This window comes from Eschrichtius robustus, chromosome 18 (assembly GCF_028021215.1).
Source record: "Eschrichtius robustus isolate mEscRob2 chromosome 18, mEscRob2.pri, whole genome shotgun sequence".
Lineage (NCBI taxonomy): Eukaryota > Metazoa > Chordata > Mammalia > Artiodactyla > Eschrichtiidae > Eschrichtius > Eschrichtius robustus.
Genome location: NC_090841.1, coordinates 50,988,100 through 51,002,975, shown reverse-complemented (window position 1 = coordinate 51,002,975; position 14,876 = coordinate 50,988,100). Strand labels below are relative to the sequence as shown.

Here is a 14,876-nt window from a genome sequence, read left to right as displayed (position 1 = left end):
GATGCTAACCAAACGTTTGCTAAATAAATATATATGTTCATACTATGCAGATGGATATTGTGCCTGTGTCCCAATACAGAATCTCCCATGAAATTCAAAGAGAGTAAGAAAGATACAGCTAGTCATCCAATAAGGTAAATCCTTCATAAGAAAGAAACGGAAGAACTGCAGCTTTAATTTGAGGCAAAAATAATAATAAAACACAGATTAAGCCAAAGCTTAGTTCACATAAAGTTTAATCAGTCAAGTTAATGAAAATATCAAAATTTTTGAGTTAGTGTATGGCAGAAGAAATTTAATTTTGTTGCAAATAATATAGTATTTGGTGCTTCCATTCTGGACAAGCTAAGCTGCAGAAAGAGCAATGGCATTGAATCTCAGTTCATCAGGGTCACGTTCCATAAACTTCTTGCAAACTTCTATGGCATCCTATAGGGAAAAAAGATACATAATCTTTCAGTTTAAAAACGTGTTTTACTTAAAACTGATAAATAAATGTTTCACATTTTCCTAATCCATACTAATTTTATCCTGCAGACTTCTTTTCTCAAGTAAAAAATAACTTAAAGGACACTAGAAGAGTGAATGGCTGGTGGTTTAATTTGATTAGTACAAAAGTATAAGATCCGCTAAGTGTTCTTTCTTAAAATGCTTTTAAGAAACTTTTAATATGAAAATTACATATTTTATTGATTCTAAGCCATAAAATTTGTTCGTAAATTTAAAAATCTCTAAGATCAAGATATAAATGATGGTATCTTGGATTTAATGAAATATGGGATACGATGTGCATCTCTTTCAATACTATTCTTGTCTTTTTCAAATTTGATACTTGTTCACACAAAGAGCTCTGCAAACCTCTTTATTTGCTGTAGATTTTTAACGCTAGTTCAAATTTTTCTTTTTGGATTTTCTCAAGAGAGCCAGGACAAGGAGAAATACAGAAAAATGTTATACCAGTTATCTTTTAATTTATTTATTTTTGCCATGCCACGTGGCATGCGGGATCTTAATTCCCTGACCAGGGATTGAACCTGTGCCCCCTGAAGTGGAAGTGTGGAGTCTTAACCACTGGACTGCCAGGGAAGTCCTATACCAGTTATCTTTAGAGATGTTTTAAAGATAACAAGAACATTAATCACACTGAAGGTGGGGCAACAAGTTTTATTGTTACCTCTAATAAAGTTTCATCACTAGTTTCCCCATGGTTAATTGGAAATGGTTTCCGTCCATCTGTGGAAAATAGATGAACAGGTGAATGGTTAGTTGTTTGTATAGGATAATGTACTTTCTTTCTTTCCTTTTAATACTATAAACAACTAACAACATGTATTTCACGTACAAATTTTTCCAATTCACCCAGAAATATCCTTTATCCATGTTGTTTTGTTTTATGTGGGATCTAATCAAGAATCACATATTCTATTTAGTTATCATATCTCTTTTGTCCCCCTTAATTAAGAATGACAGGATAATGTACTTTCAACTTCCATTTTCCTCTTCCCACAGTGAGGCAAAAGTTAAAAGAAAAAATAATATATCCTAAAACAAACACTTTAAGTATGCTACCTATGAATATTTTTAACACTAATAGTTATTTAGAACCTTGCTTCCATGTTGGAAAGCCTATATTATCTTCATAAACAGATGTTATTAGAAATAAATACTATTGGCTTTAATTTCCTAAAAAGAATATGCAAAATTAATGTCAGCTTTTCAAAAGTTATGACCATCAGAAATATAAAAAATTTCTTTCTTCACTTTAAAGCCTTCTGATGAAGGCTCCTAAGTAAGACTGACATGTTTATACCAATGAAAGGAAGCCACTACAAGGTTTATATATTACTACTACTAATTGTGTACCAAAGTAGGCGTATAGAGCAACAATCTAAATAACCTAGGATTATTTTACTGACCACCAAAAGTAATCAGTATCACCTTGAATAAACTAGTACTTTTTCAATACTATGAAAAATGAAAAAGTCCAGAATTATACAAACTCATGCTAGCCCAAAGTTAACTGATACTCTCTATACAAGCGTATAATTTCAGATGTTTTATAAGTGGCACATCAAGTTCAAGCCATAAAACACAATTCCCTCTATAATTTCATGGCTTCTAAACATAATAAAAAGTTTTGAATCAGTTATGTATACATAGTGATAGACCTGGACTAAAAGATACTACTTTTAAAGAAAATATGAGTGAAAATGAACCAAACCAAGAAGCAAAACAGGACAATTATGAAATCTGGAGAAATAAAAAAGTTAAAAAGAAAAGTACATTGACTATGGCTCATCTGAGAACAGTAGTTCTGTTGTCATAAGAATATAAACAACTATAACAACACTGGAAGAACAGGAAAAAGTAAACCATGTATTTTGTGATTGGGAGGGAGAGGTAGGTAAAGAGGGTGACAAAGGAAAGCTAGATGATCTTCACTGTGGGAAGCCAAGGAATAACATTAGGTAACTTCCACCTCTAGCCAGAATGAAATAATGTACTGGACTAGGCCTTCCACTGGAAACAACTAAAGACCTGGACAAAATATCTGAAACCATTGTTTTATAGATTGGGAAACAGGTAGCCCAGAACTGTTAGGAAGCCTAACAGTAATACCCACTATCTGCCAGTGCCGGAAAGGAAAACCCAAGCAGCCTACAGCAGCCTCAATTAGGAGACGGAGGGGAAAGAGAGCAGAGTTCAAGGAGGCTGAGGCAGTTGGAGTTTGCACAATGCCAGGAAGAAGGTAGCTACACACTTTGGCGAGCTGCTGCTCTTTGTCTGGGACCAGGCCAGGATCAGTGGGCCAGCTGCAGGCGGGAAGCAGTGTGTCTGGAACAGAGCTTTGGGCTGGGGTGGTCAAGAGCTTGCTTATATACCAGGGGAATGCGTAAATCAGAAAAGAAATGAAGGATAAGGAGAGCTAGATTTCCCATGTTCAGAAAAGGAAGTCACAAATATGGATAACACTAGAATCAACTGTATAATATTAGTTTAGAATTACAAATGTGGATGTAAATAAATGCTTTTTAATATATAAACAGATATAATTGTGTGTGCATGTATATCCATATTCACATACATGTGTCTATGTATATAATACATACAAATATTTCCTAGCTCTGTCCTCTGAGAAAGCCTGGAAGTAATGATGTCTTAATAGCACCCAGGTCTTGGTTCTAATGAACCAAGCTTAGCACCCAGGTCTTGGTTCTAATCATCATTTTCCAATAAAAGGAACCAGGACTCCTTGGAGAAGTGGCTGAACGCAGGGCTGGGGCACGGAAAACAAAGGATGAATCAGGAAATGTTGTTCTACTAGAAAGTTAGAAAGTGCTCAAAAGAATGAGAGGGACACATCAAAAGGACATATGCCAGGAACTACATGAAGCCCTAAGGACAAGAGGTGATAACAGAAAGATGAATAGCTCAGTCCCTTTCATCAGCTAACCTTACAATTAGGTATAGAATGAATATATTAAAGACTACCACTACCCTTTGTTATACAATTGTCCTGTAGAAATTACCTTGCACCACGTCTATAATCATATAGCCTTGTTTTTTAAAATAAGGGTACTTAGAAATGACTTTTTTCTTAAAAACCATATGCTGTTCTCTTAACCACTGTCTTCTATGCACTAACTCAATACTCCTCTTGCTCAACATTCCTTTTAAATTTATTAGGAATTTGCATCAGGGCTACCACCAATTCCCCTTGCAATGAGTCAGCAACTGCCCATCTTCATTTGTCTTGTATTCATCCCTGTCCTCTATAACATCTCAAAGATTCCAGCTATTCTTTAGAACTCTGAAATTCTTTAAACTCATTTAAAGAATGTAATCCTCAAAGGGCTCTAATTCTCTATCAGCAACATCGATCATTCTTCCTGCTAAAGAATACTTGAACCAAACAAGACCTCAGTAGTTCTGCCTTTCTTTTCCGATGTTCTTAGTTCAAACCAATTTTAAAATACTTTCGTGTTGACCTTGGCATGCTACAAAAGAGAACTATTCTGCACATGTAGCCTATCCCTGATATACGTCTTTCCTTCTACTGCCCTTTTAGTCTCTGAGCTCAGAAAGCTAGCTAATCAGTCAAACTGAGGTTTTTAGACAACTCATTCCTTCCCATGAGATGATCAGAGATTTTTTTTCTTCTGAATATCTTTTAGATGTTATTATTTGCTCTATTATAAAGTCTCCCATTCTGAAAGTCACCATTACTTTTATAGTCTCTGGTTATGGATCATATTTATCACTCCTCTGACCTTTCCTAAATCTACTTTCTTGAAGTCAACAGAATGTGTCTGATAAGTCTCAGCACTCTCTTTACTTCCTTTTGGAGCTCTTCAGTCTTTAAGTAAGTTAAGGAAAATGAAAGTGAAAAGTTAATATTTACAACAAATGAGAAGAAAGAGAACTAAAAATCATGGTATCTAGAAATTGAAAAGGATTTCACTTTTTTGTTTCTTTATTCGGCCTTTTTTAATCAAAGAAGGTCTCAGAGAGAAAGACAAAAAGGACTCATAAGTACTATCTACCAATTTTGAAAGAATCATAAAAGTTTCTTCTGCCTGAATGAATCAATTTAAACTATTCTCGAGTTATTACCCTCTAAAATTATCCTCTAATTATCCTTTAATTATCAATTAAAATATCCTCTCCTCCAAATACAAACTAAAGTAGTCCACCTATAGTTAAACTTTTAAAAGGTAAGTGCAGGAATAGGCCAAAATACCAAGTAATTAATCATGGCTACTTCGACACATGCCTTAGGGAACTGTTGCCAGAAAACATAGACTCCTGTAAAGTCTTTTTAAAAATCAGATGTGATACAAAGGGATACTACAAAAGCCTGAAAACTAGTGATACTCATTACTGAATACAAAAACTAGTCATTATGAATAATACACTATGTTTTAAAACTAGTTTCAGGATCAAGATGGTTCATCCAAGATGTTGATGATAACCGACTCAAAAATTTAGTAAAGACTGATGAAGTGATTTACAGGAGTTTCCTAAATGATTTAGCAAACCATTTTCCTGCTTTGCTAAAATGCAAAGGTGGTATGCAGGAATTCTCAAATTATAAGTTACTTGAACATCAAAAACATATTTATTTTTTCTAGTAAAAATTTTTAAATGGAAAACTTCCATTATGCCAACTCAGTGTTATATGGTAATCAATTAATTTAGGTAAACACAATAAAAATCAACAGTCATGTTTATCATAAATACAGATTTCCCCATTTACTATTTCTTTCCCCAGGATAAATTAAAATAGTTCTTACCTAACTCATAGAGATGCCCATCTACATGAACTAATGCAATAAAATGAAGATCTACTTTTTCATCTATATTTGGTGCCTGGAATAGGAGGGGAAAATACATATTATATATATTAGTAGTCAAACAAATCAATCAACTACATGTAAACACATACAAATAATATCAAAGGACATGAAAAAACATTTATCCAATATAATTCAAGGCTTAATCTTTGATATAGTGGACAGAGTGAACATGCCTACATTTATAACAAATGTGCTTGCCCATCAACAAGGAAAACACGGACTCAAAGCACACCTTTCTTAATCTCAATTGATTTTAACCTAAAGTTTTGTTCACGCTGGAAACCCAGCACCTAGCACAATGCCTGGTACGTAGTAGGTACACAGTGCATACTTGCTGAATGAAATGAATGCATGAACTAATTTGTCTGATCTCTGAAATTTGAAATAATAAAGTTTTTAGAAGTTTAATAATAGCATAAACAGAGTTTAAAAATACTCTTTTCAAGTTAAATTTTAAGACATCAAGAAAGTGAGTTCTTCCCTTAACGATGTAACCTTAATCTCATTTTTTGAAAACTGCAATATAGACTTAGAATAAAATAAGTATTTTTATTCATCCTAGATTCAAAAAGTTTAAAAATGAAGAGAAACAGGAAAATAGCCCAAAAGATTAAAGGAGAAAAAGGGAATGTGAACAAGTTAAAGTAAAATTTAACTTAGCCTACGATTTTTCTCTTGTTTTCTCAGTGAACTATTTGATATTAAAACTATACCTAGGTTTTTTTAGCTTACCAAATTCAATTTGCATGAGCAACTTGTGCTACATTTCTTAGACATTCAAATAACTTATGCAAGTTAATACATGATAAACTAGCACTGTCTACAATATACAGTAACTACACAGATAACACTAATATGTGTTAGCTATATACCAAATCTAAATGGTTTGAAATGAAATATAATCACTGTTAAATGTAAGTACAAATTTTAGAGGCAAAAGTTTTAAAGAGGCATAATCAAGTTTTATCTCATATTATTTAATATCCAGTAAGTAACACAACAGTATCAACTCTAAAATTTCTATTTTTTCACCCTCAAGTAATTATATAATTTTAAGTTTTAAGTAATACGAAGTTTTCAGATGCAGAAATTGAAAGGAACAGAACAAACATTACTATCTTGGATTTACTGGATGCCTCTACAGCATTTACAGATAGTGACTCATCTAACCTCGTATTATTCTTCAGACATTATTGCCCTCAAATTACGAATGGCAACAACGCAACATAAATTGCTGTGGCAAACTAGCTCTTCCTAAATTCAACTTAGAACTAAAGAATTTCACAGTTGGTAGGAATCACAGTTACGTAGTTTTACTTGTTGCTCCAATGCTAGACTGCTCTCTATTGTAGCCCCATCTTGTGGTATCCCCACAAACAACAGGGAACTGCCACTAGGTTTTCAGGCAGTCCATTCCATTTTGACAGTTTTGTTAGAATTATCCCTCATACTGAGGCAAAAAATGTTTCCCAATATTTTCCATCATCTTAAAAAAGTCTAATCCCTCTTGAACATGATATTTCTTCAAACACTTGAAGACAGTGATAATGAGTTCCCTTATTTTACTGGTCAGAGAAACAAAGATTTTAGTGATCACTCAATCCAATACCCCCATTTCACCAATGACCAAAGAGAACCCAATTTTTCAAGGTTAAATCTAGGCAATTCTACCAACTATAAATTCAATTCTATAACAAGAACACTATAAAAAATTCCTTATCCAACTAGAAAAGGGGCTTGATTTACTTATTTTAAGACACAATTCTCCAATAGGATATCAAGTATATTTAAAATCTTTTGAGCTATTATGTCTTTAAAATTATTACTTATTTTAACACCATCTGTTCTTAAGAATAATGCCTCTAATAGCTTCTGGTTTTTACATTTTGTCAGTAAATACAACCGTGCTAGAGATAAAAGTAATACACCCAGAATCAGAGACCTGAATATGTACCCAACCCCTGTGAGCACTGGGTTTCTTATCTGTTTTGAGGTTTAAACGAAATGCATGAAACTACTTTGTAAACTGTTAAGTGCCATATAAACGTTATGTGTTATTACAATACTAAGACTACATTATTACAAATGTAAGAAGTCACTAAATCTAGTGACTCAAAATTGTGAGTCATTGTACCTTTTATCCAAAAGTGCATACTAAAAATACAAAACGCTGAAGAGGGCATGAAAAGCCTTCAAACTATTATAAAAGATAAATGCTCAAAATTTCTAAACCTTCCACAAGACCTCAGCACCTATGACAAGCCTTTTCCTTTGGTCAACTTCAATTAGTCAGAGTCTGAAATCTGTAATTATCCAATTGCTTAAACATTATTCCACTGAAAACAAGAACAATACATAAAAAGCAAATTCCAGTAAGTCTTCTGTTTCAAAAAATGACCAATAACTAACAAAAGGCAAAACCCAGAAGCTACAGATTAGATAATTTTTACCTACATTTTTATATCTTATTTTTTACAAAGTTTCTTAATTTAGAACATACTTCTTATTACCTTGAAGAATTAAAAAATGATGTGACAAATCAATTAGATAGAAATTAACCAAATGCTAAATAAAAATTTCAAATTATAAAAAAGTTTAAATTTAATTTATAATTGTGGCACTAAATATATACCAGGCATTGTTCTAAGTGCTTTATAAGAATTGACCAATTAATTGTCATATAAACCCTATGAGGTAGGTAATATAGTTATACCCATTGTACTCTCAAGAAAATTGAGGCACAGAAGTGTTAAGTAACATGCTCTGGGTCACAAAGCTAGTAAGTGATAGAATCTGATTTCAAATCCGGGCAATGTCATTCTAGAATCCATGTTCTTAACCACTAGGCTATGAAAACACTTATGAAGCTATAAAGCAATGGAATTAACATGGGGAAAAGATCAATATTACATAAAAACATAAAACTGAGAATGCCAATTTTTATGACATGTTCATTTATATTTAGAATATTTTTTAAGTACAAAAGAATTTATTCCTATTTGGAATCAACTGTGCCCAAGTCAGAATTTAGAAAATTAGGGTTTTACTCTGATCATCTAATTCACTTGTATCTCCTACTGTGCCAGCGTATGGCACAGTAGGGAAGCAATAAATATCAGATGGATAAATAAATATGACAAATGCATGTTGTGACCCAATAAGGATAATGAAATAGAGAGACACCAGTTTGTTGATACCAGTTTGTTGACGAAAGGCTATTTAGATGACCATACTGATATTTGATAGAAGCAGATGTTTAAGGAAAAGTGCCAAGACTCCACCTCATAGTTTGAGAATAGCTCTAGAAGAGTAAATAAGGGGAAGGAAAGAATGTCTGACACCAACTTTTAATTTTTTTAAGCATGAAAGTATGTGTAATCAGACTTCCTCTGGCTTCAAAAGTCACGATGATTTACTGAAGTGTCACGTTTCTTATAAATGTGTGGCGTACACCAAATCTTTCAGATGTAGCATTTCTAGGTAGGCTCTGCCAAGCTATAGTCATTACCATTAATTTTCTAAAACATCAGAAAGACAAGAACTATAGTTGTCATCCTGCATCTTATTTCAATTATGAGAATTATTAGAATTCCATCATCAACCTCAACATTTAAGGTAATTAGCACAATTACAAGAACAAATGTACTTTTTAACAGTTTGCTAATATTATCAACTTAAGAAGGAGAAATTACAAAATTTGAGGGAAGTCTATATCAATTCACAGGGAGAAAAATCGTCACCTCCTACTTGAGAAAAGATCTTTAGAAACTGAATAGGCAGGGAAGATTGGATCAAGATTAAACCAAGTACCTGAGCCACCTCAGGGAGTAGAATAGCTTAGATGAAACACCCTACACCATGGAGGATTAGATTAAGGATAGAGTAAGTAAAATAACCCCAAAGCATGACAAGAGACTAAAGTCATGTTCAGAAACATGAAAAAAAAATAAAGTAAGAGATGGTAAAGAACACAGACGGTACACAGCATTTGTTGACCTGAGTCAACTAAATGGAATCGGAAAGATGAAGGGTAAGAGAATACATATTCACTTTAACAACTGACAGGAACTTAAACATTATCATGAAGGTCGATCAGCACTCATCAAAAGGCAGGGACCTGTTGGCGTTACATGGAGTGGAAAGATGGATGTTCACCAAGGCACTGGTGAGAGTCAAGCTGGACTGCACAACATAGAGGTATGCTTGCAGTCTTACTGGGGGAGAAAAAGCTAATGGTTGATGAACCAAGAGAAAAGCGCTCTGAAGACTGAAGAAGTTTAAGGGAAAAAAATGGACTGCCCCTGTCACTGGAAGAAGAGATGGAAGATTGACTACACTTACAACAGAATGGAGACCCAAAGATGGTAGGCGTAAGAAGGGTCGCCAGCGACGAAGACGGAGAGATGGACTGGTGGCCTTTGCAGGGTCTACATGGTTACGTTTGACCCAGGGCAGGGATGCATGGTGACACCATGATGAGGCCTTCTCTCTGCAGTGGCTAGAATGAGGCTGTGATGAGGATGGCGAGGAGGACTACATAATTAAAAAAGAGAACATTTTACTGAGACCACGTTACTGGGAGATCAGTTATTCTTAAAAGCAACGTATGGTCATACTTGGATTTATATGGTCTAGTATTTTTAACCAGTCATAATTTAGAAAAGGATCGTAAATGAATATTAGTTAAAGGTACGTGAAGTGGAAATACATAACCAAAGTATCAGGTTATATTCCATAGCTTCTGTTAAGTGCACATCTAACCTATCCTCATTTGTATAGCGCAGACTCATGGAATTATTTAAAATTCACTAAAGTGGAATTATTACATCAAACTGTTGAAAAAAAAAAGAACACACACACACACAAAACACGTAACACATACAAAATGTACAAAGAATTATGTGTAAAAGAAAACTGTATGGTAACAGGCACTGGTAAAAAGAATTCCTTAGCAGTAATAAGCACTAAGGAAAAAAACAACTTCAAAATATAGAGGAGTGAAACAAATCCCTCAGAAGCTGATGCCATGCATAAACTATCCTCACACTTAGGCTGAAAAGTTAAATGGAAACTATCATGGATTATTAGCCATCTTTTAGTAAAAGAAAAAAACAGTTAAAATATGTATCACTTATTTTGTGCCAGGCACTCTTTTAAGCACTTTACACGTATTAATTCATTTAATCTCCCAGTAACCCATGAGATAGTACTGTAATTATCTCCATTTTACAAGTAAGAAATCAGAGCACACAGAGGTTAAGTAACATAACCCAGGTCACACTGCCAGGAAGCGGCAGGGCTGGGATTCAAATACAGGAAATCTAGTTCTAGAATCCAATGATCTTAATAACTGTGGTGTACAGCCTAAGTGGCCAAGAAAAAGATTTTAATACTAATTTATTAGACCAGATTCCAATGAGCAGAGGAGTAATCCTCTTAAAATTAGATTTTTGGGAGTCACCTTTTCGAACACTATTGTACCACAAAAGGTGAATCTGACCTAAGAGTTTTCCACCAAATGCACATGCTAACAATAACTAACTTATTAATGGTAATCCAAATGATCATTTTACAATTGTCGCCTCCAATAAATAACACCAGCACATGAAACTGAGTTTAAAGCAGTAGGATAAAATTATAATCGCTAACAACCACAGTGAGAAGAAGTAAAAAAAAAAAAATAGTGATATAAGTCCTTGCTGAGTGATAATGGATTTCACTAACCATGACCTATTTTCTTTAGGAAAATAAAGCGGTTTTCCTTGAATGATTTCTAAGACTCTTTCAACCCTGAAAATCCTATGATCCTACTTAGTACTTCTGATCTATGTAAATAATACAATAACCTGAAATAAAGGGTTTTAAAAACATGTTTGTGAACAGTTTAGCTGCTCATAATAAGAATCAATCAATTAGAAATACATAAATGAATACTTTGCTCTATATGGGAACAAAGGTGTATATAATAAAGTGTGTGCGCTCACACAGTCTAACAGATGTTTGTCATATTCAATCTGATTACATTTAAATAACAGAAAGACGGAAGAGTGGGGAAGAGGAAAAGGAAAATGGATGCAGACAGAAAATGGAGTAAAAGAAGAGAGGAAGAGATGACTAATGAGTAGTGGAGAAAACAAAAATTTTCTAAGAATCTAGGGAAGCAGAGATTACTAAACCAGAAGTAGAACTAAAGGCATACATTGAAAGAACATATAAGGTTTGGGCAGGCAAAATGGGAAAGGTTTTCCTAGCAAAGAATTCAGTGTGAGAAAAAAGACAAAAATAGGAATGAGGATGACATGTTCAGAGGACTAGACTATCAGGTCTGGGATCTGACTTTACCCCTTCCATCTAAAAAGTTACCCTGTTACTTGTTCATAGGTGCTGGCACAAGACATGAGACTCTTGTGTCAGAGACAAAGGGCTTTACTCACAGCACAGCTCATCACTGTTAGTGTCAGTTCACATGAGGGCAACACAGAGGGCCCAGAGGGATGGCTGCACACACAACGGGCTGCATTACAGGAGAGGAACACTGAGCCTGGGGAAACTGATGTATTATAATAAGCAGTAAGCAAACCTGTCTTTGTTCTGGAGGCAGACATTACCTCATCCCTCACAGTGCTTACTGGGAGAAGAGTGATTTCTAACTTCAAGTATGATGGCTCTCTTCTTTTGCCATTTTTGAAGAATGTTTTTTAAAACTTAAAAAAAAATATCAAATTTACAAAGAGTTACAAAAAGAGTACAGGCAACACCTAGATTTACCTATGACATTTTACCCTAATTTGCTTTATCATCTGTACTTAACACTCTCTTGCTCTCTTCCTGTCTCTCTACATAGTTGTTTTTTTTTTCCTCCTGAACCATCTGAGGATAAGTTATATATATCATGGTCCTTTACCCCTAACTACTTCAGTATTTCTTAAGACTAAGAAAATTCTCTTGGACTTCCCTGGTGGCACAGTGGTTAAGAATCCATGTACCAGGGGGCTCCCTGGTGGCGCAGTGGTTAAGAATCCGCCTGCCAATGCAGGGGGCAGGGGTTCAAGCCCTGGTCCGGGAAGATCCCACATGCTGCGGAGCAACTAAGCCTGCAAGCCACAACTACTGAGCCCGCATGCCACAACTACTGAAACCCGTGTGCCTAGAGCCCATGCTCTGCAACAAGATAAGCCACTGCAATGAGAAGCCCGTGCACTGCAAAGAAGAGTTGCCCCCGCTCACTGCAACTAGAGAAAGCCCGTGCACAGCAACAAAGACCCAACACAGCCAAAAATAATTAATTAATTAAAAAAGAAAATTCTCTTTTATAACAGCAGTTATCACCTTCATAATTTCATATAGATGTGGGCTGTGTTAGGATGTGTGTAGGTTGGATGTCACGTTAGACTTCTGTCTAACCTTCCATCCATATTTTAATTTTGTCAGTTGATCCATTCATGTCTTTTGTAGCATTTCCCCTCAGATCTAATCTGGGAGCAGGTATTGAATTTTTTTGTCATGTCTCTTCAGTATCCTTTTCTTTTCTACTATAAGCATTTAGTGCTATAGATTTTTTCTCTAACCCCTGCCTTTTCTTTTTTACTATAAGCATTTAATGTTACAGATTTTTCTCTAATCCCTGCTTTAGCTGCAACCTGTAAATTTTGATATATTTAATAATTTTTCACTCAGTTCAAAATGTTTTCCAGAAAACAAATTTATGGTTACCAAAGGGGAAAGGGGGGTAGAGGAGGAATAAATTAGGAGTTTGGAATTGGCAGATACAAACTACTATATAAAAAATAGATAAACAACAACATCCTACTGTATAGCACAGGGAACTATATTCAATATCCTGTAATAAATCATAATGGAAAAGAATATGAAAAAGAATATACATATATATGTATAACTGAATCACTTTCCTGTACACCAGAAACTAACACAGCATTGTAAATCAACTATACTTCAATTTAAAAAATTTTTTTAAATGTTTTCTCATGTTCTCTGTGACTTCCTCTTTGATCCAACGAGCTATTTATAAGTATATTGTTTAATTTCTAAATATATGGGGATTTTCCAGATACTTTTTACTGTTATTAATTCCTAATTTAATTCCATTATGGTTAGAAAATATTCTTTGTATAATTTAAATTTAAAAAAAATTTTTTAAGATTTATTTTCTGATCCATAATATGGTCTATCCATGAGCACTTAATCATTTTTTAGAACAATTTAAAAAACAAAATTTATTTTATATTTACCTTCACTTGTTCCATTTCCAGTGTTCACCAATTCTTTGTGTAGATTCAAGTTGTAGTGCAAGTAAGCTTGTAATGAATTCTCTCAGTTTTTGTTTGTCTAAAAGACTTTATTTCTCCTGTATTTTTGAAAAATATTTTTGTTCCATCGAATTCTTTCAGCATTTTAAAAACTTTCTTCTTCTTTTTTTTAAAAAATATTTATTTATTTGGCTGCGCTGGGTCTTAGTTGCGGCACACGGTATCTTCGTTGCTGCGTGTGGGATCTTCATTGAAGCATGTGGGATCTTTAGTTGTGGCACAGGGGATTCTTTAGTTGCAGCATGCGGGATCTTTAGTTGCAGCATGTGGGATCTAGTTCCCTGACCAAGGATCGAACCTGGGCCCCCTGCATTGGGAGTGCGGAGTCTTAACCACTGGACCACCAAGGAAGTCCCTCTCTTTTCCTTCTGATTCTACCTGCACATATTAGATCATCTGAAATTGACCCACAGCTCTTGGGTGATCTGGGGGGTTTTGTGGGGTTTTTTCCCATGATTTTTTATGTTTGTGATTCAGTTTGGGTAAATTTCTAGCAATTTATCTTCACATTTTCTGATTCTTTCCTCAACATTTGCTCAAGTCTACTGGCAAATCCATTAAAGGCATTCTTCACCTCTGGTACTGTGTTTTTAATTACTAGATTTCCATTCGATTCTTTCTTAGAGCTTCCAACTCTCTGTTGATATTCCCCATCTGTCGGTATCTGTTGTCTACCTTTTCTACTTGAGCCTTTAACATATTAATCACAGTTATTTTAAGTTGCATCTGACAGTTCCAACACCTGGATCATATCTGAGTTTGATTCTGTTGATTCCTTTGCCTTGTGACAGTGTGTTATTTTTCTTGTTTTCTTCGTCTTATAATTTTTGTTTAAAAGGCATATAACCTGTGTAGGAGCAGAGAGACTGAGATAAATGTATTTATGTCTGGGAATGGGCATGCCTCCTCTTCTGCTAGGGCTTTAGTGTGTGGACTTGAGTCAGTCTAGTTAGAAGTTGTGCTGTTTGGTTTGTTTTTGCTATGGTTATCCCCAGTAATCTACCAGTTTAAAATCTGCCTCGCATTACTGTGTGCTTAGGGTAGGAACTGGGTTGCTGAATGCTTTCTTTTTCAATGTTCTTGTTCCACTCATAGCTTTAGGATTTTTCTCAGAGTCTATGCTTCAGAGAAGGTCTCTCTTCATGCTCTTGGCCTACCCCACACATTTGACACTTGTTTCTTGGTGCTGGCT

General features: G+C 34.7%; 1 protein-coding gene across 1 annotated transcript in view; it reads right to left on the bottom strand.

The window, feature by feature from the left end:
- Positions 1–219: 219 nt before the first annotated feature.
- The window catches only part of UCHL3 (ubiquitin C-terminal hydrolase L3), a 41,906-nt gene continuing 27,249 nt past the window's right edge, over positions 220–14,876 (bottom strand). Inside the window, exons 6-8 of the mRNA XM_068526299.1 lie at positions 5,295–5,370; positions 1,175–1,233; positions 220–429 (exon numbers count right to left, since the gene is read on the bottom strand). Coding sequence (XP_068382400.1) covers positions 346–429; positions 1,175–1,233; positions 5,295–5,370 — 219 coding nt within the window. The 3' untranslated portion in view covers positions 220–345. The remainder of the gene's footprint in view (positions 430–1,174; positions 1,234–5,294; positions 5,371–14,876) is intronic.